Below are 24,708 nucleotides of genomic sequence, written 5' to 3'. Positions count from 1 at the left end.
AATAGCCAGTAATCATTTGGAGGCTGGTAAATAATTTTCACTAGTCATATACGATAATCTTAGCATCCAAATTGATTTGTTTTTAGATTTGCTAGTATGTTTGGAATGATACATGTTGAACTCATGCCTTTTTTTCTTTTGTAGGTTAATGTGTGAGACTGTGCGCTATGAAAGGCATGAAGCAAATGAAGTCTTGTACTAGTAGGTATCAGTTTCCCTCTATTTGCTTCAGTGTTCTGGCTTGCTCCTGCCTAGTGAGAGATGGGAAAAACCTTTCCACTGCTTCCTGTTGTAAAACAAGTGTACCATCCTTTTCTGATCAATTTACATTTGTATGTTTATCTCTTATATTTGGCTTAGAGGTACTAGGTCATATTATCAAGTATTTTGACATTTTGTCATTATGAAATATAATGTAGTGCACACTCATTCTAACAGAACAACAGCAACAAAACCCCACAGCCACACTAGCTGACATGCAGAGAAAGCCTGGGTCTTGTAGCTCAGTTTATGCTACTTTTAAAAGTAGGAAAATGAGCTCTCCACATCCTTACTTCCTTAGGTATCCTTCCTTCCTTCCTTCCTTCCTTCCTTCCTTCCTTCCTTCCTTCCTTCCTTCCTTCCTTCCTTCCTTCCTTCCTTCCTTCCTTCCTTCCTTCCTCCCTCCCTCCCTTCCTCCCTCCTTCCCTCCCTCCCTCCCTCCTTCCCTCCCTCCCTCCCTCCCTTCCTTCCTTCCTTCCTTCCTTTCTTTCTTTCTTTCTTTTTGTCGGTCGTGGGGCTTGAACTCTGGGCCTGGGCACTGTCCCTCAGCTCTTCAGCTCAAAGCGAGTGCTCTTCTACTTGAGCCACAGTGCCACTTCCACTTTTCTGGTGATTAATTAGAGATAAGAGTCTTTCTTGCCTGGGCTGTCATTGAACTGTGATCTTCACATCGCAGCCTCATGAGTAGCTAGGATTACAGGTGTGGACCACTGGCTCCAGGCTATAATTTCTTTTAAAAATAGCTTTGAGTGCTCGCTTCGGCAGCACATATACTAAAAATAGCTTTGACATCCCTTTCAAGATGTGTTAATTTTTCTTGGTACCAGTACTGGTATTTAAACTTAAGGGTCTGCATTACCCTTTAGCTTTTTTTTGCTCAAGTCTAGTGCTCTGCTGTTTCTGGCTTTTTGGTAGTTAATTGGAGATGAGTCTCATGAACTTTACTGCCCAGGCCGGCTTTGAACTGCAGCCCTCATATTTTAGCATCTTGAGTAGCTAGGAATAAAGCATGAGCCACTGGTGCCTGACCCAGTTAACATATTTCCTTAAAAGTGACAAATTATTTGTTTGTTTGGTATTCTGGAGATTAGACTCAGGGCCTGGGTTTTGCTAGGCAAGTGTCTTACCACTTAATCCCTACCTACTTCTAGCTCTTTTTGCTTTAGTTTGTTTTTTAGCTAAGGTCTAGACCTTTTGTCTAGCGTTACCCCCTGACCACAATTCTGTTGGGTAACAGATTATAGGCACAAGCCACTGTCTCAGTCTTGTGACTTGCATCACACTCTCCTGTTTTCATTTGTTCTTAATTTCCACACTATTTCAGTTTAGTGCTCAGCTACAATTGAAGTGCTCAGAACCGTTGTATCAGCAATCAAGCCACTGGACAGAGTACCTGGCACCTGAACAACTTGTTAACAGTAATCCTGCACCCATGGCTGCTTACACATATGTCTGACTTGGACACTTTGCTTTCAAAAGCACTGTGTTTAAGGGCTGTATGCCTGTTCTAAGAGAGGAAATTGCTCTTCCTAAAAGGCGCATGGAGGGCTATTGAGTTACTTAAGGCATTTTTACATAAGTCTGCACATGTGTAGATGCTTATAACAGTGTTCACTTGTTGGGTTTTATGTTCTCAGGGCAGCCACCCACTTCCCTCTTTGTGCTCACTGCCACTGCCCCTCCATGCCTTGCTGGGGCTTTGCCATTTGCCTGCTGCTTGTGCTCCAGGCTTCCTGGTGCCCCTTGCACAGTGTACTTTGGGCTCTGTGTCCCATCACAGAAATCCTTGGTCTCTTATCAGTCTGCAGCGATTTCATTGCTTGTTTTTTCTCTGCATGGTGACATGCTTTTATTTTATTTTGCATTACAGTTTAGATTTGAATATTAAACAGTACCTCTTCAGTTCTAGCTCCCCCAACCGAAAAAAAGAAAAAAAAAGTTCCTCATCTGTTGCCTGTGTTGTTTTAGTTTTTTTTAAAGATGCAAGGCTTTAATTTATTTGAAAAAAAATCTTTAAAGAAGTAGCCTTTGCATAGAATTATAGGAGGAAGGTGGATAATACTTATTTTGTCTTTGACTTTATAGCTTAGCACCCCATTGGAGGAAGATCAAAATAAATGCAAATCCTTACCAAACTTTGTCCTTGGTGTAGTAATAGAAGTGATGTCATGTGTTTGTGAAAGGACCAGAGTTTCTGTGTATCTGGAAAGCCATCTGCAGATTGGCTGACAGCCATGGTCAGAGCTTCCTTTTTCAGCCTGGAACAATTGGTTCAAGGAAGTTGTCCCTAGCTCCTGAGAGCAGAGGGTGGCCTTCAGGCTGTCATGCAGTCTTGCTGCAGGCCTCTATGTCATTGCTGCATTCCTACTGTGCAATATCTGAAGACCAGGGGTTGCAAATAACTATTTTCCCTGGGGCCTTTGACATGGTTGAACATTGAAGAAAAGTCTAAGCTGTTCAGATGACTAAAATCACAGTATAAGAAAGCAAAACGAAGGCACTGACCTCAGAAGGGGGCTGGAAGACTTGTGAGGGAGTCTGCAATGTGGCAGTAGCAGTGGAGGGTGGATAGGAGGGCTTTTGTGTTCTGGCTTGGCTCTGGGATGGGGCTGTTGATTCCCAGTGTAGACCTATGTGGAGACACAGGTTAGTGGTTTAGGTCTCTGGATGTGGCCTCTGGGGCTTCCTGCTCTGTAGGTCCACTTAACTACTGGAACCTTTCTTAGTTTTCTTCTCTTTCAAAATGTGGGATGGTCAGCCTAGATGGTAAGATTCCTGTTTGCTCTGACCCATAGGCCAGCAGCTAGCTGTGTGACCTGCGTAGCGCAGAGCTTTTGTTTTAATGTTGCCCCATACTATGTGAGTTGACCTTTCTTTTGCATGATGGCTGGTGGCCTCATACCACTTTGGTCCCTGCCTGCTGTCCTCTTCCTCTTCTGTGTTGGGTGCCTGCCCATGTTTCCCACATGGCATGCGGAGTGCTTCCTCACACGCAACTCCCTGGCTGGTGTGAACCTTGGTGGGTCAGCTCTGCCACTTACAGCCTAGTGCTCTCCCCTTTCACAGCTCCAACTTCTGGTCCCAGAATGTGTGTGTGGGTTTTGTGGGCCTCTTTAGTCTATTGTCTCTGCCTAGCCTGAAGGCTTAGGTGTGGGTATCTGGTTGGCATTGGTGAGCCAGGCTGCCCACAGCCATCTTCCTGCCCCTGCCAACCCTGCACTGTCACAGCTCTTTTTTTTTTTTTTTTTTAATGTCATTGACAGTTAATCAAACTGGCTGATTGGGCTCTGTTATTTCAATCTCATTGTCAACTTCCCCTTGATCATCTCATTAGCTTCCTGCTTTGTAAATCCAACTGGAAGCAGCAATTCACATATGCTCCTTTGTGTGGGGACACCACCTTGTGGACTGCTATGGTATTGCTAAGAAAGTTTGTTTTTTATTGTGAAAATACTGTACAGAGGAGTTACAATTACATAGGCAACATAATGAGTACATTTCTTATCAAGCATTGTAGCCTCTTCCTTTGTTTCCCCTTCCTATCCCTTCCCATCCTCCCCCCCCCCCACCCGATCCTCCCGGCCCCCCCCCCCCCCACCAAAGTTGTAAAGTTCGTTTTCGACGTAACGACTTGTACATCTCATTGTTGCAATGGGTCCATCTTACACTAACTTTTCTTTCCTAGTTAGTGATAAGTTTCACTTAAAGATACTTTGATTAGTTGTCTGATTCAGTGTCTGTTGAGTTCATTAAGAAAATATATGAGTGTGATATAGATGTTAGTCAGGGTACTGAGGAATTAGGAGCTTTAAAGCGAACAGAAAGTCCAGATAATTGTGATACTCACAACTGCTCCATGTGAGCCTTTATGCACAAAGTGCACTGGGAAGCAGGAGGAAATGATTCACTTTACCTGAAAGATATTCATCCACTCAGGGCTGCTGGTTGTCAGTTTGGAACTGGAAGGATGTGCAATAAGTTTGATAAGAGCAGGAAGAGCAGGTTCTCACTTTGCCAAGGCCCTGGAGCCTGTGTAGAAAAGTGTTTTATGGCTAAGTGTTGAATTGCAGCACAGAGCATGTTGGAGTTAGGGGCGGGAAGTAAAGCTGGAGGTTGGCCCCTTCAGAGACTCTTGAAAGAGGAAGAATGAAGAGAATCCTTTTTTTTCAAAATTTTATTATAAAGGTGATTTATAGAGGGGTTACAGTTGTAAAGAGAATATTTCTTTTTGGACTTTGTTAATACCCTTTCCCTCACTCACTCCCAGTTTTTCCCTCCTGTCCCACCTACAAGAATCCCTTTTAATCTGACGTATTTTTGACAGAAGAACCAAATGATATTTCTTTGAAATCAGAGTAACTTTTCAAGGAATTGGTTGTTATTCCATTTTACAATTCTAGACCTAGAACCTCAGAATTTGACTTCACTATGATATCCCAGCTAGAAAGGAAGAGAGAATGCTCTCCCAAACCTGAGCTTCAGGCTTGCTAACACACATTGATAATGCTGGTGTCTTATCAAAGAGACAGCCTTGGCCTACAAGCACAAGCAATTTGTGATCTGATATTTACCTGAGCAAGTTGTAGCTAAAATACTACTAGACTGCCAGCCTACTACATAGTGGCTGCCTGAAAGGAGAGACAGTGGACGAGGAGGAAGATCCCAGAAGAATAAGAAACTATAGAACAAACAGAATGCAGTTAGATGGATGAAGTGTTCTGGAGTTTGGAATACAACAGATGGGAAGATAGCCTTGAAAAAGTAGGATCTTTGAGCTTCCTTAAGGAATGGTGTGAAGTGGGGGTGGGCATGGTGACAGAGTTGGGAAGGAACCAGGGGAGTAGCCAGCTGGGAGCACTGGGCACTAGCCAGTGAGGTGGGTACTGTGGCTGGTACTATGTCTGTCACTCCCTAGTGTGAATTTGGTGTTCACTTTACACTTGAGATAACGTGAAGTGGGCCAATCTCTGCTGTAGAGGTTTTCTATCTATTCATACCAGAAGGTGAATCCACTGTTTTGATATATGGTCTGTTTATCTTTTTTTATTTTTTTTATTATTTTTTATTGTAAAGATACTATACAGAGGGTTACAGTTACATGAGCAAGGTAATGAGTACACTTCCTATTGAGCATTGTTACCCCCTCCATTGTTTTCCCCCTACCATCCCTTCCCTCCCTATCTTCCCTAAGGTTCTTTTTTTTTTTTTTTAATTGTGATTAAGTGATTACATAATTTCCCAAATTTTACAGTATTGTGGAATAATGATGCTCATTTAAAGTCACAAGTTCATTCTAACTTTCCTGGAACAAATTGTCTATCACGGTCTATAACATATAACAGTATACACATATATACCATACATGTGATCAGCAGCATGGGGATATTTAGTAGTGGTTCGACCAGATGAGTGGAAGTTCTTTGTTTCTTAAGTCCTGTTAATTTTGTCATATCACCTAACATTTTGGATTTAGCATCCACTTACCAGGGAGACCATGTACCATTTATCTCTTTGCTCTTGGCTTACCTCGCTCAACATGATTCCTTCTAGCTCCATCCATTTCCCTGAAAATGCCATTATTTTGTCATTTCTAATGGCTGCATAATATTCCATTGTGTATAGATACCACAATTTTTGGAGCCATTCATCTGTGGTGGGACATCTGGGTTGTTTCCATATCCTAGCTATTGTGAACAGTGCTGCAATAAACATGGAGGTACACGTGTCCTTGTATATTGGTTCCTGTTGTTCAGGGTAGATGCCTAGAAGTGGTATGACTGGGTCGTAAAGGAGGTCAATCTTTAGCTTTCTAAGGACCCTCCAGACTGCTTTCCAAAGTGGTTGTATAAGTGTACATTCCCACCAGCAGTGTAATAGGGTTCCTCTTTCTCTACATCCCCTCCAGCATTTGGCTGATTTGTGGATGTGGGACATTCTGACTGGGGTTAGGTGGTATCTCAGGGTTGTCTTTATTTGCATTTCCTTCACCACCAGGGATGATGAACATTTCCTCATGTGTTTCTTTGCCATTTTTATTTCTTCATCTGAGAAGTCCCTCTTTAGTTCCCTTGCCCATTTAGTAATTGGTTTGTTAGGTTTGGGAGGGATTAGTTTCTTGAGTTCCCTGTATATACAGGATGTTAACCCCTTGTCTGATATATTGCTGGTAAATATTTTTTCCCAATTAGTTGGTTGTCTTTCTAGCTTGGTTGCGATAGCTTTATCTGTGCAGAAGCTTTTTATTTTAAGGTAGTCCCATTTGTCGAGTCTCTCTCCAATTTGTTGTGACCCTGGGACTCTGTTCAGGAAGTTCCTTCCTGTGCCTGTTAGTTCAAGTGTCTCTCCTACTCTGTCCTGCAGTAGTTTCAGAGATTCAGGTTTAATGTTAAGGTCTTTAATCCATTTTGAGTTGATGTTGGTGTATGGTGATAGGCTGGAGTATGTGGTCTGTTTATTATGTTTTGCTTCGTTTTGGGGTTAGTGATTTCTTCGCTGTTGATGATAAAGAAAACCAAGACTCTTTGGAGTGTCTTGTCAAGCACCTGGGACTTCATGGCATTGTTTTGTCCTCATAGGATGGGACAGATTAGAGTCAAATCAGTTGGCTATTGTAGTTGTTAACTTGGTACTCAAATTGTGGTTGTTTTCTAGGTGTGCAGTTGGCTGTTCAGTGTTTTCCTTCCCTACCTAGCACTGGTTGTGGCCCACTTAGATTCATTGGAAATACTTAATAAAGCAAAGTATCTATTGCATGAATATTAATAGAGTTGTAGGATTGGTTTCTGCCATTTTTTTCTTTTGAGATCTTTCTTGAAGGATTTTTAAAAAATTGTTTTTATAACATTTATTATGATCTTTATAGATTATATACAAAGAGAAATTACCATTTCATAAATCAGGATTCTTTACTCTCCCAGTTTTTCCCTCTTGTCCTCATCCACAAGTTGTTTAGTTCATTTTCAACATACTATCTACTATGTATCACTGCTGGCATTTGTTTCTTGAAGGGTTTTCAATGTTGGCCCCACATATCTTGGATGTTTGTTTAAAGGTCACTAAAATGTAGTACCCATGTGGTGAAAAGAATCCAGAGGGCTGGGAAGATGGCTCTGTGGTAGAGTGCTTGCCTTGCATGCATGAGGCCCTGGGTTTGACTCCTTAGCACCATATAAGCAGAAAAAGCCAGAAGTGGTGCTGTGGCTAAAGTAGTAGAACTCTAGCCTTGAGCTGAAGAGCTGAGAGACAGTGCCCAGGCCCAGAGTTCAGGCCCCACTACTGATAAAAACAAAACAAACAAACAAAAAGAACCCAGGAATTGAGTAGGAAAGTTGAAAGTTTGAGAACATGTTTTAATCAGCATCTTGAGGATTCAAACAACATCAAAGCTTGAGAACCACTAGACAGGGTACAATCTCATTGTTAGCTTCAATAATAATAGTGCAGTTATTACTACCAATATAGCACCTTTAGTTAACCTGCCTCACTGCCAGTTGAGAGGTCAATTTTATAATCCTTAAACTTGCTGCTACTACTACAATGTACTATTCTTCATATTTGTCTTAAGAAAAAAAAAGCATCATTTTGCACATGAAGCTGTAGTAAAGCTCTTCTAGTAATATCAGCACCGTGGAAGGCAAGGCATATTTGCAGACACTGAAACATCACCTGCCTCAGGCTCAGCCTCCAGTGAAAGAAGTGGGTGTGGTCAGCAAGTACAGTCTCCTGCAGTCAGGAATTTGGATGGTGGTATCTCTCAACATTGGTTTTCAAAACAGAAGTTAAACATAGTTCTGTGGGAGATTGATAGGCATAGTGAACAGATTTGTCTAGCTTATAAGTATTTCAGAAGCACCTTTAAAATAAGATTCCCTGTTTTTATATTCTTAGAATTAGTTTGCTATTACAAAATTCGAATTCTTAGGAGGAACAACAACAGAAATTATGTTTCTATGTGGCTTCACGTAAAGTAAATGTTAAGTATATTCAGTAAGTGTTTATTGGTTTAGTGATAATTCTCTGCTAATTCTTGCAGGTTTGCTTTGGGTTATCTTGGGAAGATGGACAGCTCATCTCTGTTAGCTTTTGTTTCTCTAAAAGGAAAAGATCTCAATTTCATACTCCCCCTTTTTTGCTTGGTCCTTTGTAGTTCTTTAATATTTACTATCACAATAATTACTGCCCTTATGTGAAACAGCATTGTATTCATTTAGAAATTCAGTTTCAAAGAAGTTACACAACCTAGCCTAACCTAGCCAAAATGTCACTGAACTAAACTAGTTTAGTCTAACTCAAGTACCCAGTACTGCCAATACTAGTTTACACTGGGCTCCTTGGTTTAAGTGCATGATGCTCTCATTTCCCTGTTCTCTTCCAAAGGTATTTTAAGCCTTTACCTGCCCTATCTTTTCTTTTAACTAGAATGAAAATCAGAAAACATACTGTTTGATCGCCTACTTGATTTCACTTATCCTGGGAGTGTTTTCTGTTTTTTTTTTTTTCTCTTTTGGTGCTTTACTGGGACTTCCAACTTAGGACCTGAGCACTCCTCTCTTAGCTTATTCACTCAAGGCTAGTACTCTACCACTACAGTCATAGCTTCACTAGCTTTTTGCTGGTTTTAATAGGAGGTAGGAGTCTCACAGATTTTCTTGCCTGGACTGTCTTTGAACCGTGATCCTCAAGATTTCAGCTTTCTGAGTAGCTAGCATTACAGGTGTGAGCCAGTGTGCCCAGCTTGGTTCTTAAACTATTCTTGTCAGTTTCATACCCTGTCATTGTTGCAGAATCTGAGACAGTTGATGTAAAAAGAGGACAATTTCTTTTGGTTCACAGTTGCTCACAGTCATTACTTTGGGGCTGGTGTGAGGCAGTACTTCTTATATCAGGCAGTGCTTGCCTGAGGAAGCCACTTAGCTCACGGCAGCCACAATACAGAGACAGGAAAATGCTGGAGTCCCACAGCCTACTTCAAAGACACACTCCCATCCTATGACCTAACTTCCTCCTACTAGGTCCCACAGCCTCCCCATATTGCCACTCAAGGAACCAAACCTTCATCATATGGGTCTTCATGAAACACTTATTCCAAAGCCTAGGACCATCTATCAGATAAACATTTCCTTGCTTACATCGCCTCATGTCTTTCCCATAGCTCTCCTGATATGAAGATTCATGCCAGGAGTCATAGTTACAGGGTAATTGTGTACTGTGAGTGCCCGAACATTTGCTGTCATGGCATCTTCATTCTCTGAACACTGCTTGCCATCAGGTGTATGTGTTTTATGACCAGGTCAGGAAAGTTGAGTTTATAAACCTCATAGTTATTTTTTTCCCCAACTTCAGAACTGAGGATAAGAAATAACTGAAAAGCTGGTTAATATTGTTATATCCTCCATGTCACAATCAATCTAGATCTTGTGTCATATAGTGTGATGCATTGCTATAGAAGGATTATTATTTGTACTTACTGATCATTGTCTATTTAATTCTGGCAGCAGTGGTAGTAATTTGTTCAAGACCACGTTAAGTGATTATCTACCTCAGTCTTTTTTTTTTTTCTTTCTGTAGATTTTAATTCTCTGCACTGACCTGTTTTGTGAGAAAGGAAACGTTTTACGAACAGAGTAAAAGTTTATAAAATAGTTCTTTTCTTGTTTGTACTTGGAGCTTTCTTATTTGTTATTTGGATTGTTTGAAGTACTTTGAGCCTTAGATCATAGCAAATCAGGATGTAATAGTAATGCTGCTCCTTCTCTTACAAAGACAAATACATCTTCCCATACTAAGGTGGATGTTGGCTGTTGCAAACCTAATGGTGAGAAATGGGGAGGAAAGGATGTAGGTTTTTCTGAAGCATTTTACTTTTTCTTTTGAAAAATCCTTTCTATGGTTCTACATGAAACTACACTCTATTTGACAATTGTTTTCTTTTATATTTTCTTGTTTTACTATTAAGGATTTTGGTTAAGAATATATCTTAGGGGATAAAATGATCAGTTGCTAATGAACTTTGGAAACCAGTGGCACAGTAAAAATAATTGGGTGGTCGTGATTGGTATTTTTAATTAGCAAAATGATTCAGGAGCAAAGTAATACTTATTGTAAATCTTCAAGGACGTGCGATTACTGGGTTATGAGAGAAACACAGGATGCTGCTTCCGTGGGGTGTCTTCAAGAAGTAGGACCCCTGTGCTTGAGTCATCCTTCCTACTTCCCTCTAGCCCTTTCCCTGCTAGAATATGGGTGCCTGAGAGTCCCAGGTTGAGGATGACTGATCTACAAAGCAGAAGAGCCTGATTTCCCAGTGTCATGGAGCCTGACTTCCCAGTGTCATGGAGCCATCATGTCACCCTTGGTCTTCTACTGCTCAAGTCGTGATGTGTTTGATGGGGCTGAACTTCCTTCTTGGTTAAGCCATTTCTGTGTTTACATTTTTCTTGTCTTTTCATAAGGCAACAAGGTTAGCTGAGGAAAAGGTGCCCACCACTGAAGCTTTCAAGAGGCTAATTTTATGTGTGTGTGTGTGTGTGTGTGTGTGTGTGTGTGTGTGTGTGTGTGTGTGTGTGCCATTATTGGGGCTTGACCTCAGGGCCTCACTTGGCTTTTTTACTTAGGATCAGTTCTCTAACTCTCGAGTCATACTTCTAGTTCCAGCTTTTAGCTAATTGGAGAAAAGAGTCTCTTTTGTTGATTTATCTTCCTGGGCTAACTTTAAACCTTGATCCTCAGATCTCAGCCTCCTAGATAACTAGGATTATGTGTGCGCCACTAGTGTCTGACTTTAAGAGGCTAATTTTTATAAGGTGTTCCCGGGTGACTCCAATCTCATAAGGAATAGAAAAATGGTTAAAAGTTATGAATTAATTTCATAGAAAAGGAAATGGAAGTGGCTCATACAATCAAGAAAAACAGTAAAATTGAACTGAGAAATTGTTTTTACTAAGCAGTTTGGCAAAAATTCAAAAGTACAGGTGACATTTGCTCTCTCAGTCCTGTCCTCACCACCTTGCCAAGAAACTAAGAGTAGTAGTGACAACTGTGTGGCCTTTTCATTAATATGCAGGAGCTGGTGACCTTTCTTGCCTTGTGCCTGGGACCCACATGTCGACTCCTCTCCTTTATCCCTATGTCCTTTTCCCTATGACTGTAGTACAGGCACCTGCAGGGGTCACATGCTTTTGTTCCTCTCTGAATTATTCTAAGCTCCTAGTTCTGTCCTCTAGTGTAACATTGAACATATTTTTTAAATTTTTATTTTAGACCCAAAACTGCTAAAAACAGGGGAGTTACAGTTACATAAGTCAGGTAAGGTGCATATTTCCTTTTTTGGACAAAAATACAAATTATTTAGGCTGCATGGAATAAGGCAATCATAAAACAGATATCTCTGTGGAGGATAGCTTCTCATCTACTAGAATTACAGGGTGGGTACCTTTGACCCAACAGCTACCTCTGGGACTTTACCTTCAGTTCTGACTGTTCAGAATTGCTCTTTTCAGTTTTCTCTTGTTTTTACCTGAAGGCCAATAATTGAAAACAACTGAAATACCATCAGCAGGATTATTTAAGTGAAGTAATGTACATCTGTTCAGTGAGATGGACTGCAAATAATGTAGTGTGCTACCCTATCTGTTGAAAGAAAACAACAAACAGATTAACAAAGAATAAGCATAGGTGGCCATTATTGTATTATACACATAAGCTAGTAAGCAAGAATGATGGGAAATGTGAAGACTTGCTAGACAGGGAAAAGACTGGGAAGACAGTCACTGGTAGTCCTTGGTGGTGTTTGTTTCATGAGGTGGCTGAAAGTATTTCCAGTTCAAAAAGTGAAAGATAAAAATCTTAGAATGGTATATGCTGATAGGTCTAAAGAACATTTAAAACTTACATTTTTATTGAATATGTACCATTAAATATCTCTAACTTATTTCAATGATAAAAATTAATTGAATAATGATACTATATGTATGTGTATTGGACTGTTCGTTTTTTTTTTTTTTTCTAAGAATAATGTGGGCTGGATGCCCATGGCTCAAGCCTGTAATCCTAGTTACTCAGAAGGCTGATACCTGGAGATAGGAATTCAAAGCTAGCCTGGGCAGCAAAGTCTTCATGAGTTTCTTATCTCCAATAAACTACTCAAAAAAGTTAGAAGTGGCACTGTGGCTCAAGTGGGAAAGTGCTAGCCTTGAGTATGCTAGGCTTAGGATAGCAACCAGGCCTGAGTTCAAGTCCCAGGATCGGCAAAAACAAACCAAAACAAACACAAACACAAACAAAAAAACAAAAACAAAAAAAACCCAAATAAACAAAAAATAAAAGTAGCATGGAACTAGATATGGTGGTACTCTCCTGAAAACAGGAGGATCATGAGTTCCAGGCTAGCTGGGCAAAAGTTAATGAGAAAGAAGAGTTGGGGGTGTGGTTCAAATGGTAAAGTATTTGTCATTTATGTGTGAGGCCCTGGGTTCAATATCCAGCAAACCACCTCTCACCTATCTTCCCTTCCCCCCAAAGAAGGAACATGAGCAAGGGAACTTGAAATATGCCTGTGTTTATGGTGTTTGTGGTTGTTATAGATAATCTTCTAATTACTGTTAACCTTTTTTTCCCCTAGTCCTGACGATATTGGGACCTGCTGGTATATCCTCCTCTCTGGTTCTGTGTTCATTAAGGAATCCATGTTTCTTCCAAGAAGCAGGTATTGTATAGATTTTTCGGTAATCATACATGAAATGGGAAATTCTTACGCTGAGTTGCTTTGCAAAATTTTCCTGATACAAAGCAAAGCAGTACTTTGAGGCTGTTACATATAAATCTGAACAATGTGGAAACACAAGAACAAAAGCCATGTTGGCGGCATGTATTATATTCATTACCTGACTATATCAGCACATTTGTTCATTGTCAGTGAGATTGGCCTCAAGATGACTTACGTAAGGAAAAGTAATTTCAATAACATTGTAGCAGACAGTCTCAAAAGTATGTGAAGAGAGGCAAAAATCACTCATCAAGACCACAAGGGACTAGAAATGAAAGCCAGGAACTATCTTTGACTTCTTGGTTTCTTAGGACCATATGGTCTCTCATTTTTGCATCTGTCTCTCAAAGGCTTTAATCCCTCCCTGTGATTTCTGTGTGTATGCGCTGACTGTTGATTTATGACTTTGTGTCCCTAATAGTTTTACTATTTTATTACAGTGCTTATGTATTTTTGTTGACTTCCTCAAGGCACAATCTTGATAGACTCAGGCAGGTGTATACTGTTGTTCCAATCAGCTGTGGTCAAACAGGGGCTCATTTATTTAAATGTGACGATCTAGGTTCATATTAACTATAGGGTCATTAACTGTATTTTCCTCTTATGTATTTTTCACAAATAACTAAGATTTAAAAATTTTTAAGTGTTCTCTTTTACATCGATAATTATTTCATTTAAATGACTAAGTATATTAAACTATATCACTTCTTTCTGCCATGTAACTACTACTCTATAAAAATATTAACTAACTTGAATAGGCAATTCTGAATTTATTGAGTTGTAAAAAGTCTATTCTAATGTTGGGAAAAATTTTATAGAAAATCGGTGAGATGCCACGAGCTAGTAGTTCACGCCTGTTATCCTATCTACTTAGAAGGCTGAGATCTGAGGATCAAGGTTTGAAGCTTATCCCAGGCAGGAAAATCCATGGAGCTGTGGCTCAGGTGGTAGAATACTGGCCTTGAGAGAAAAGCTCAGGAACAGTACCCAGGCCCTGAGTTCAAGCCCCAGCACAAGCATCTCCCCTTTTGCCCCCCCCCCCAAAAAAAAATCAATGAGTTATGGAGAGGTGTTTTTCCAGGGTGGACTCAGGTTGGCCTGGGAATGGTCACGGGGTATGAGATGGGTTTAAGGGAAAGGAAGGAGAAAGTCTGTGTACCTACTTTACCCTCTGCTTCTCCAAGTTCAGACTGGCAAGCTTTACCTTATTTGGGAAATGGTCCAACAGAGAGATAAGCTCTGTTGGCTGTTAACTGTCTTCAACTAGCAGTGTTTTCATAATAATAATAACATTGGTAGTAATAATCATAGGAATAGTTGTAGCGGTAGCAGTAGCAATAATGAAACCATAATAAATCAGAAGAACTATAGAAGCCTTAGCTCTTTTATTATGAAACCATAATAAAAGAGCTAAGGCTTCTACAGTTCTTCTGATTTTTTTTTCTAGGAATCATTTATTTTCCTTGGTTACATTAAGAAACTATATCTATCTATCTATCTATCTATCTATCTATCTATCTATCTATCTATCTATCTATCTATCTATCTATCTATCTATCTACCCATGTATCTATCTACCTACCCATGTATCTATCTGTCTATCTATACATGTATCTATCTGTCTATCTATACATCCTGAACTTCTGGGTAGTTATAATTTATTATGTCCATCTATGTGAACATGTGCCAGGAACCACTTTAAATGTGTTGTGAATATTAAGCTATTTAAATCTACTATTATTCTTTGAGGTAGATAAAATAATTTCATGCATTTTGTAGATAAGGAAAATTGGGTTGGTAGGATGTTTATGTGTATTTCTAGAAGTCTGACTAGGAGGCCTGGTACAGCTCTGTGAACCAGCTTTCTATAATTCTAGGAATTCAATTTCTCAGAGGAATGTAAAATTGAATAGGAATACTCTTCTCTTAAACCCAGGACCTATCATTTTGTCCCTTCAGGTGTCTATCTGACATATATGACATATATATACACACACACACACACACACACACACACACACACACACACACACACACACACACACACACACACACACACACACACACACACACACACACACACACACACACACACACACACATATATATTTCCCCCCCTACTATCCCTTCCCTCCCCAACACCCCCACCCCAAGTTGTAAAGTTTGTTTTCAACATAGTGTCTTGTACATCTCATTGAAACAATGGATCAAGCCTATATCCTTACTTCAGCATTTTGTTATTTCCCTTCCCTCCCCAAATTAGAAAAATATATATACAAGATGCAGGGCATGGGAATCAAATGCAGTGACAACAGGGATTGTACCATGGGGGAAGAACATACAAAGGAAACCAAAAAAATCACATAGTACATTATAAGTACATTACAAACAACAACAAGAAAGATAAAACCTCTTTTGTCCCTAGCTTGGGGTTCATTTCACTTAGCATCATCTTATATGGTCATTATTCTAGATGTAAACTAGTTATTGCAAATAAGGGAAACCATGGGACCTATGTTTCTTGGGGTCTGGCTTACTTCATTTAATACAATTTTTTCCAAGTCTCTCCATTTTCTAACAAATGGGTGGTGTTATTCTTTCTGATACAGGCATAGAATTCCATTGTATATATATATATATATATATATATATATATATATATATATATATATATATATATATACACCACATTTTCTTGATTCATTCATCTACTGAGGGCATCTGGGTTGGTTTCATATTTTAGCTATGGTGAATAATGCTGTGAAAAACATAGTTGTGGTGGTAGTTTTAGTATGGCCTTGGTTGTGATCTTTTGGGTAAATGCCCAAAAGTAGGATTGCTGGGTCATAGAGGAGCTAGCTCTATGTGTAGTTTTTTGAGGACCCTCCATACTGCTTTCCAGAGTGGTTGAACAAGTTTACACTCCCACCAACAATGTAGTAGGGTTCCCTTTTGGCCATATCCCCTCCAGCATCTGTTGTTATTCGATTTCTTAATTATAGCCATTCAGTGTTTTGATATGCATTTCTTTTATGAGCATTTCTTCATGTGCCTTTTGGCCATTCTCACTTCCTCTTCAGAGAAGTCTCTCTTTAAGTCTTTAGCCCACTTATTATGAAGCAGTTGTTTCTTTGAGAATTTGTTGTTGGGGGATATAATTTTTTTTTAGTTCTAAGTGTATTTTAGATATGAGACCCTTGTCTATTTGTATGGCTCCTAAACCCTCGGCTTTCTATTGATCTTGCTAGCTATGTCCTTTGCCATGTAGAAACTCTGCAGTTTTATGCAATCCTGCTTATCCAACCTTTCTTTTATCCAACCTTTCTTTGATTTGTTGTGTGTCTGAGTCTTTATTAAGAACCTTTTGTCCTGTGCCAAGGAGCCCTAGAGTTTCTCCTATTCCTTCCTGTATTGTTTTCAGGGTGCCTGCTTTTACTTCCAGGTCTTTGATCCATTTGGAGTTGATTCTGGTGCAGGATGATATATAAGGATCTAGCTTTAGTTTTCTACAGGTGTTTAACTAATTCTGTCAGCACCATTTACTGAAGAGGCTTTCTTTCTTCCATTCTATTTTTTTTTAGCTCCCTTGTCAAAGATTAGGTGGCTATAGGTCTGTGGGTTCATTTCTGGGTCTTCAGTTTTATTCCATTGGTCCTCAGGTCTGTTCTTGTGCCAGTACCAAGCTCTTTAGATTGCTATGCTTTGTAGTAGAGTTTGAAATTTAGTATTGATATTCCTCCAGCACTGTTCGTTCTTCTAAGGACTGTTTTTGCTATTTGAGGTCTTTTATTGTTTCATATGAATTTTTGGGCTGCTTCTTCTATTTGAGGTTGGGATATTGATAGTATTGCATTGAATTTGTAGATAGCCTTTGGTTGTATTACCATTTTCATGATGTTAATCCTCCCAATCCAGAGCATGGGAGTTTTTTCCACTTCCTTGGTTCTGCTTTAATTTTCTTTTTCAAGTTTTCATCATAGGGGTCCTTCACTTCTTTAGTTAGTGTTAACTCCTAGGTATTTTACTTTTTATGCCCTATTACAGAAGGGGTTGCTTTCCCGATTTCAGCTGCGCTCTTCTCATTATTGATATACAGAAAAGCCATTGATTTTTGAGGGTTAATTTTATACCCTGCTACTTTGCCAAAGTTTTGGATCAGCTCGAGTGGATAACTTCACTTGGGAGTGGAATCCATGGGGTTCTTTAAATACAAGATCATGTCATCTGCAAAGAGGGAGAGTTTTACTTCCATCTTTTCTTCTTTGGATCCCCTTTGTTTGCATCTTGTCTTACTGCTCTAGCTAGGCATTCTAATACTAAATGAAGAGGAGTGGAGAGAGTGGGCATCCTTGTCTTGTTCCTGAGTTAGAGGAAACGGTTTTAGCTTTTCATCATTAAGTATAATGCTGGCTGTAGTTTTGTCATATCTGGCCTTTATTGTATTGAGAAATGTTCCCTGGATTCCTAGCTTCTCCAGAGTTTTCATCATAAAGGGGTGTTGGATCTTGTCAAATGCTTTTTCTGCATCTGTTGAGATAATTATGTGGTTCTTATCCTTGCTCTTGTTGATGTGATGTATTACATTAATTGACTTGAGTATATTGAACCAGGTTTGAATCCTGGAATGAATCTTCTTTGATCATGGTGTATGTCTTTTTTGATGAGTTGTTGAAGTCAATAGGCCAGAATTTTGTTGAAAAGTTTTGCATTGATGTTCATCAAAGAAATGGGTCTATAGTTCTCTTTCTTTGATGAATCCCTGCCTGGTTTTGGGATGAAGGTTATAATGGCTTCATAGAAAGAGTTTGGTGGTGAACTTTCAGTTTCATTTTCATTGCAGAGTTGGAGGAGTATTGGTCACGTTCTGCTTTGAAGGCCTTGTAGAATTCAGCTGTAAATCTATCCAGTCCTGGGCTTTTCTTGGGTGGGAGATATCTTATTGGTGTTTCTATTCTGATGCTTGATGTGGGTCTGTTAATTTGGTTTAAATCATCTTGGTTTAGTTTGGGCATGTCAGTATTTGCTAGAAATTCATCCATTTCTTCCAGATTCTCAAACTTATTAGCATAAAGGTTTTAGAAGTATTCCCTTATAATGTTCTGAATCTTTCTGTGGTGATGTTTCCATTCTCATCTCTGATTTTGTTTATTTGGGTGTGTTCTTTTTCTGATAAGATTTGCTAAGGGCCTGTCAATTTTGTTAGTTTTTTTGAAGAACCAACTCTTTGTTGATTTGTTCTGTGGTGTTTTTGGACTCTTAATTTATTTAATTCTGATTTAATTTAAACTATTTGTTTCCAATAATTGGGGTTTAGCTTGTTGCTCTTTTTCAAGGAACTTCGGGTGCCTTGTTAAAGTGTTGGCTTCAGATCTCTGCAATTTGTTGATGTAGGAACTCAGAGCTATAAACTTGTCTCTTAGTACTTCCTTTGCTGTGTCCCAGAAGAGCTGGTAATTTGTGTATTTGTTTTCGTTCAATATCATGAACATTTGAATTTCCTTACTAATCTCTTCCATGACCCACTGGTGGTTCTATAGTGTGGTGTTCAGCTGTCATGTGTTACATGATTTTCTTTGGTAGCTTTCTAATTGTATTCCCTTGTGGTCTGAGAGAATGCAGGGAATAATTTCAATGTTTCTGAAATGGACAATTTTGCTTTGTGACCTAAAATGTTTTGGAGAATGTTCCATGTGCTGCTGAGAAGAACAGGTATTCTGATGCTGCTGGGTGAAATATTCTGTAGATGTCTGTTAAGTCTAGTTGATCTATGCAGTTGTTTAGATCTGAGGTTTCTTTGTTGAGTTTTTGCCAGGTTGATCTATCCAGTGGGGAAAATGGTGTGTTAAAGTCCTCAACAATTAATGTCTTTGGATCTATGTGAGATTTTAGGGAAAGTAGTGTTTGTTGGATAAATATGCGTGCTCCATTATTTGGTGAATAGATACTTGGAATTGTAATATCCTTCTGAAGCAGAGATCCCTTAATTAGCATGTAATGACCTTCTTTATCTCTTTTTGATAATTTTAATTTGAAGTCTGTTTTATTGCAACTGCTGCCTGTTTATGGAGGCCTTTTGCTTGGTAGATTTTATTCCAGCCTTTGACTGTCAGAATATGTTCATTTTTGTGAGCAAGGTGTGTCTCTTGAAGGCAGCCAATAGAAGGATCTTGTTTTTTGATCCAACTAGACAATCTATGTTGCTTAATTCTAGAGTTAAATCCATTAATATTGGGAGTTAGGACTGAGAGGTGTTTGGTAGTTCCTGCCATGTTATCCACCTTCTTGTGGGCTGTGCCAACTGTGATCTTCCTATATGATTCTTGGATTCTCTGTTTTGGGGCTGTTTCTTGGCCTTTATTGTGGTCTTGTTGGTTTTCTATGTGTAGGACATTTTTAAGTATCTTTTGTAGGGCTGGTTTGGTGGAGATATATTGTTTCAATTTTTCTTTGCTGTGGAAGGTTTTTATTTGTTCTTCCATCATGGAGGAGAGTTTAGCTGGGTGCAGTATTCTTGATAGTTGTTTGTCTTTAGGGTGTGGCATACATCATTCCAGGCTCTTCTTGCTTTAATTGTCTGCTGAAGTTATTCTGATTGGTTTTCTTTTATAGGTAATTGATCTTTTCTCCCTGACAGCTGATTTACATTTCTAAATGTGAAAGATACAGTTAAATAGTGTTTACTTATTGGAATATTAAAACTATTGTATGTTACTTCAGGGTAAGTATTAGTCACAAATGAACTACATATTTTTTCAAAGTTAAATCATCTGGAATCTCTTATCCAAGATAGTCATTTTTTACTACTTTTTTCTCTATATATTACTTTTTACATGTGTGTTCTATACACACGTATGAGAACATTTATATACATATATAGGTGTTATTTATACTAAAGAATATATGTACCTTGCTTTAAAATATTAAATAAACACTTCATAAAATTATACTCTTGATAACATTTAATCCCCATTCAATAATTAGTTGAACTTTCTCCAATGTAGTCAGTAATCATACAGGGAAAGTTTTAATTCTTTTCATTGTAAATACTGCTAACATGAATGTGGTTTAGAATTTCTACTTATTGGAGAGGGCACTGACTAGTGACATCATCATAATCTTGCTGCAGTGAGTGCAGCACAAAGTCTGTCCCCTGAAACACAGAGCAGGGAAGGTGCTGGTGTCCTACCAGCAGTCTTCAGCGTCAAGTAACAGCTTGTTCTGATTTCTGGAAAGGAATCCAGTGTTTAGGAAACTGCTATTCTAGAAGGAAGAGGACTTGTAGTTCAGACCTATTTCATGAGCACATTGGACTGAATGTCTAATTATTTCCAAAAATGACATAGGTTACTCTTTCCCTGGCTGAATGTCAAATGATTGCAAGTTAGGACTTAAATGGGGTGAGGGAATAGTATTTCAGAATGATGACAAGCCAATGCTATTTATAGTTTATTCTTTCATGTTGCACCTTGTGACACGTTCAGTGTCCGAGTTTTGTAGTTGTTTCCTTAGGAGTAGTTCTGAGATTGTTTTGATAAGAGTCAATTTTACCAGGTACCAGTGGCTCATGACTGTAATCCTGCTATTCAGGAGGCTGAGATCTGGAGGATCATGACATGAAGACAATTCAGACAGAAAAGTTCAGGAGATTCTACTTTCAAAATAACCAGGAAAAAGCGGGACTGGAGACATGGCTCAAGTGGTAGAACCATCAGCAAGCCAAGTGAATATGAGTGTGTGTGGTACTGGCACCAGTAAAAGAATAAAAAAGTTAACTCTCTACCATGCTAAAGATTGACAAAACTATTCATATGTTTCTCTCTAGATAATATTGAGGTTTGATATGAACCAGGTGTTATGAGCCAGTTTTGTAAAAACAATTAGTTTATACACACTTAACTATATTTTTATCCTGTAAGGCTGAAAATGAGTTGTCTGTATATTTATAAACTGAGCAGCCTGTTAGTAGAGACTGTTACTCATTTTCCCTTGAACTGTTGTTCCTTTTTTTTTTTTTTTTTGGGTCTGGTCATGGGGCCTGAACTCTGGGCCTGGGCCTGGGCGCTGTCCCTCAGCTCTTCAGCTCAAGGCTAGCGCTCTACCACTTGAGCCACAGTGCCACTTCCGGCTTTTTTCTTTTTGCTTATGTGGTGCTGAGGAATCGAACCCAGGGCCTCATGCATGCAAGGCAAGCGCTCTACCACTGAGCCATCTTCCCAGCCCTGAACAGTTAATTTTGAACCTAAGTATCTTCACCAATATATATGTCTTAAACTAATAGGAAATTATTTTGACATCTGATTGCATCAGGTAAGAAGGATGATATAAACGAGAACATCTGTCATTTGATTTCTAGATTACATTAGCTCTTGAAGTCCTCAGTTGATACTGAAGCCAGTATATTATGTTTCTCTCTGTTATTTTTCTAGATAGATGAGAGTTGTTTTGGTCATCTATCTTTGTGTTGGTTGTTCAGATGGGAAGTGTTCCTTGCTAAGGTATGTGACATTTGTAGAGCCTTTGGATACCTTGTGACTGTTAGTGACAGCTTATTCCCTTCCCTACTTAAAGCAGTTTTAGTGATACAAATTTTTGTGAATTTTTATTGGAAATCTATTAGAAATTTGCCAAGTTTTGAGCAAGTAGATGCAGTTTTATTTTTTGTTACTACATATAATATTGTCCTAAGATTGATCCTAAACTACGTGGACTATAATTTGTATTTTTTTTAAACATTTTTATTGTATTTTCTAATTTTTGGTCAGTCATAGAGCTTGGACTTAGGGCCTGGGCACAGTTCCTAAGGTATTTTGCTCCAGGCTAGCACTCTACCACTTGAGCCACAGCTCCAACTTCTACCTTCCTGGTGATTAATTAGAGATTAGAGTCTCACAGATTTTGCTGCATGGGTAGGCTTCAAAATGTGATCCTCAGTTCTCAGCTTCCTGAGTAACTAGGATTGCAGGTATGAGCTACTGGTGCCCAGCTAATTTGTATTCTTGAAGCAAGATACAATTGAAAATTGTTTTTCTTAAAGTCTTACTTAAAGTGAGTTTGATTTTTTTGTATCCATAGAAAGATTGGAGCAAAGTTAATTTAGAAAGAGTATGTCAAGTTAGAGAGCCATGGATCAGGATAGAAACCATGTAAATTACATTTATTTTTCAAGCCTAGAAGTGAAATAGGTTGTGTGCTGCTCGGTTTTATAAGGGACCGCATCTGTCTGCAGTCATTTGTGGTTGATATATTAGAATAATTGACAGTGAGGTGAAGAAGGAATTTTTTCCCCTTCCTAACATTTTCACAAATACCATTTGTATCAGCAGTGATAAAGTTTTAAGTTTAGAAATCATTTTGTTATGTATGTTTGGTTTCTGCTGGGTAATGTATATAAAAGTATTAATGCTTGGGCTGGGAAGTTGGCTCAGTGGTAGAGGCTTGCCTTGCATGCCTGAGGCCCTGGGTTCAATTCCTCAGCACCATATAAGAAAAAAGCCAGAAGTGGCGCTGTGGCTCAAGTGGTAAAGCGCTAGCCTTGAGCTGAAGAGCTGAGGGACAGCGCCCAAGCCCAGAGTTCAGGCCCCACAACTGGACCCCCCCCAAAAAAAAAGTATTAATGCTTATTACCCTTATTTACCCTACATCAGTGCATTTAAGTAACTGTATTAGTTACTGTATAAGTAACTGTATTAGTCTTTTCACAAACAACTTTCTATATATTTTATGAAGAACTAAATGGTAAGAGCTGAAAGTGCTAATTGCCCTGAATTCATGCACCTTGTGTACCAATATGACTCAATATGTTGAATTATCAAGCTAAACCCCATAAATATGTACAATTATTATGTACAATAAAAGGAGAAATTTGCTTAGGAAATTGCTTCAGTATGAATTCTGGAGTTTTAAGTCACTACAGTAATTGCTGACTTCTTTGAAAGTCTTAAGAATTCTAATTTAGATACTGAAATGTATCTAAACTTGTCAGATATCTTCTTTCCCCAGCCTTTATGTTAACGCATAGAATTAGAATATTTTTCTAGTAACATTTCAGTTATTTGAAAACCTTATTAGCTCAATGAATGGATGAAATGCTGCATATGTAAGACATGAACTGTTATTGCGATACCAACAAGACTTTCTCTGGACTTGGTTGTAATAACTCTGGGGAAAAAGTATCAAAATGTTGAATATTATTTTCTCTATAGTACCATTAGCAAGCAGTCTCTTCATTTCCTGGGCAGAATTGAGGCTACAAAGTTGGAAGAAGCCCAGGCTAGATATAAGCATAGGACCTGGAAGTTGCCAAGAGAAGGCTTATATTGAAGGCTAGGATCCAGTGGGATTATCTAAAAGACCTTATACAGATGATAGAGTCTTCCAATACATGGACTTCACAGTCTAATTAATTAATTAATTAATTAATTTTTGTCAGTCATAGGGTCTGGATCTGGGTGCTGTCCCTCAGCTCTTCAGTTCAAGGTGAGCATTTTACCACTTGAGTCACAGTGGCACTTCTGGTTTTCTTGTGTTTGATTGAAGATGAGAGTCTCATGGACTTTCCTGCTCAGGCTGGCTTTGAACCTCAATCCTCAGATCTCAGTCTCCTGAGTAGCTAGATTACAGGTGTGAGCCACTGGCAACTGGCTTCACAGTCTAATTTATTTGGTTATGTCAAGCAGCAGACCTGGAAGCCAAAGTCACCTGCTTACTACAAGTTGCCTTAAGAAATTGTATGTAACTGGCAATGCAACATTACTGAGATACCATCAAAACTGAGGGATCTCAGGGGTTGGGTCATGGCTTGAGTGGCAGTATAGGGTTCTGAATTCAAACCCTAGGCACCCACCTTCCCCAAAAAGTAAATAATAAAAGTTGTTTAGAAAAACCTTCTGAGAGGCCCTTTCCATCTTTATAGGTTATTTTATCTCATTTTAAAACAGGTTTTAGAGAGATCAAACAGAGTTTACCAAGCTGCATCGGTTGGAAAGTCAAGGCTGTTTGTAAATTATATTTCAAGTAACATTGGTGGGAGATTGTAAAGAGTGCACACATTATTACACCATGTTGACTGTGTTACATTTAGTGCCTTTTTTTTTTCTTTTTGTCAGTCATGGACTTGAACTCTTCATGCCTCAGACTCCTGAATAACTAGGATTGTAGGTATAAGCCATTAACGCCTAGCTCAGTGTATTTGTTTTAAATAAAATAGATCTTAGAACATAAATTTTCTCTTTAAGAGCTAGTTTATTAGCTACATGTATACTTTGTAGAAAGCTCTACTGATTAGGAATTTTATTTTATTTAAAGTTTTTGTTGGTAATGGGGCTTGAACTCCTCAAGGGCTGGGTACTGTCCCTGAGCTCTTTTAGCTCAAGGCTAGTGTTCTATCACTTTGAGATATAGCTCTACTTCCAGTTTTCTGGTGATTAATTGGAGATAAGATTCTCTTGGACTTTGCTGCCCAGGCAGGCTTTGAACCAGGATCCACAGATCTCAGCCTCCTAAAGTAACTAGGATTACAGTCGTGAGCCACTGGTACCATGTAGTCCTTTTTTTCTGTTATCACATATATCCACAATTTAGAAATTAAAATTGTGCTATGGTCTTCTTAATAATCGCATTTTAAATTAGACCTGCCAGCTATAATGGGGATAAGTGGAGAAACAAGACATTTAACTAATCAATTC

General features: G+C 38.9%; 1 protein-coding gene across 12 annotated transcripts in view; it reads left to right on the top strand.

Moving 5' to 3' along the window:
• Rapgef2 (Rap guanine nucleotide exchange factor 2) overlaps positions 1-24,708 on the top strand; it is a 265,529-nt gene that overhangs the window by 91,981 nt on the left and 148,840 nt on the right. For 9 of the 12 annotated variants that reach the window (XM_070012622.1, XM_070012625.1, XM_070012628.1 and 6 more), the window contains exons 3-4: positions 145-201; positions 12,881-12,964. In XM_070012622.1, the coding sequence (XP_069868723.1) occupies positions 145-201; positions 12,881-12,964 (141 nt within the window). Of the gene's footprint in view, positions 1-144; positions 202-12,880; positions 12,965-21,450; positions 21,520-23,475; positions 23,501-24,708 lie in introns of those variants that run through there. The other 3 variants (XM_070012626.1, XM_070012630.1, XM_070012632.1) reach the window with 3 other exon arrangements.

The sequence above is a fragment of the Dipodomys merriami genome, unplaced genomic scaffold (genome assembly GCF_024711535.1).
Source record: "Dipodomys merriami isolate MVZ:Mamm:240054 unplaced genomic scaffold, mDipMer1.0.p SCAF_9, whole genome shotgun sequence".
NCBI classification, from domain to species: domain Eukaryota; kingdom Metazoa; phylum Chordata; class Mammalia; order Rodentia; family Heteromyidae; genus Dipodomys; species Dipodomys merriami.
Note: the sequence above shows the minus strand (reverse complement) of the source record. Positions and strands in the feature narration are given on the sequence as shown.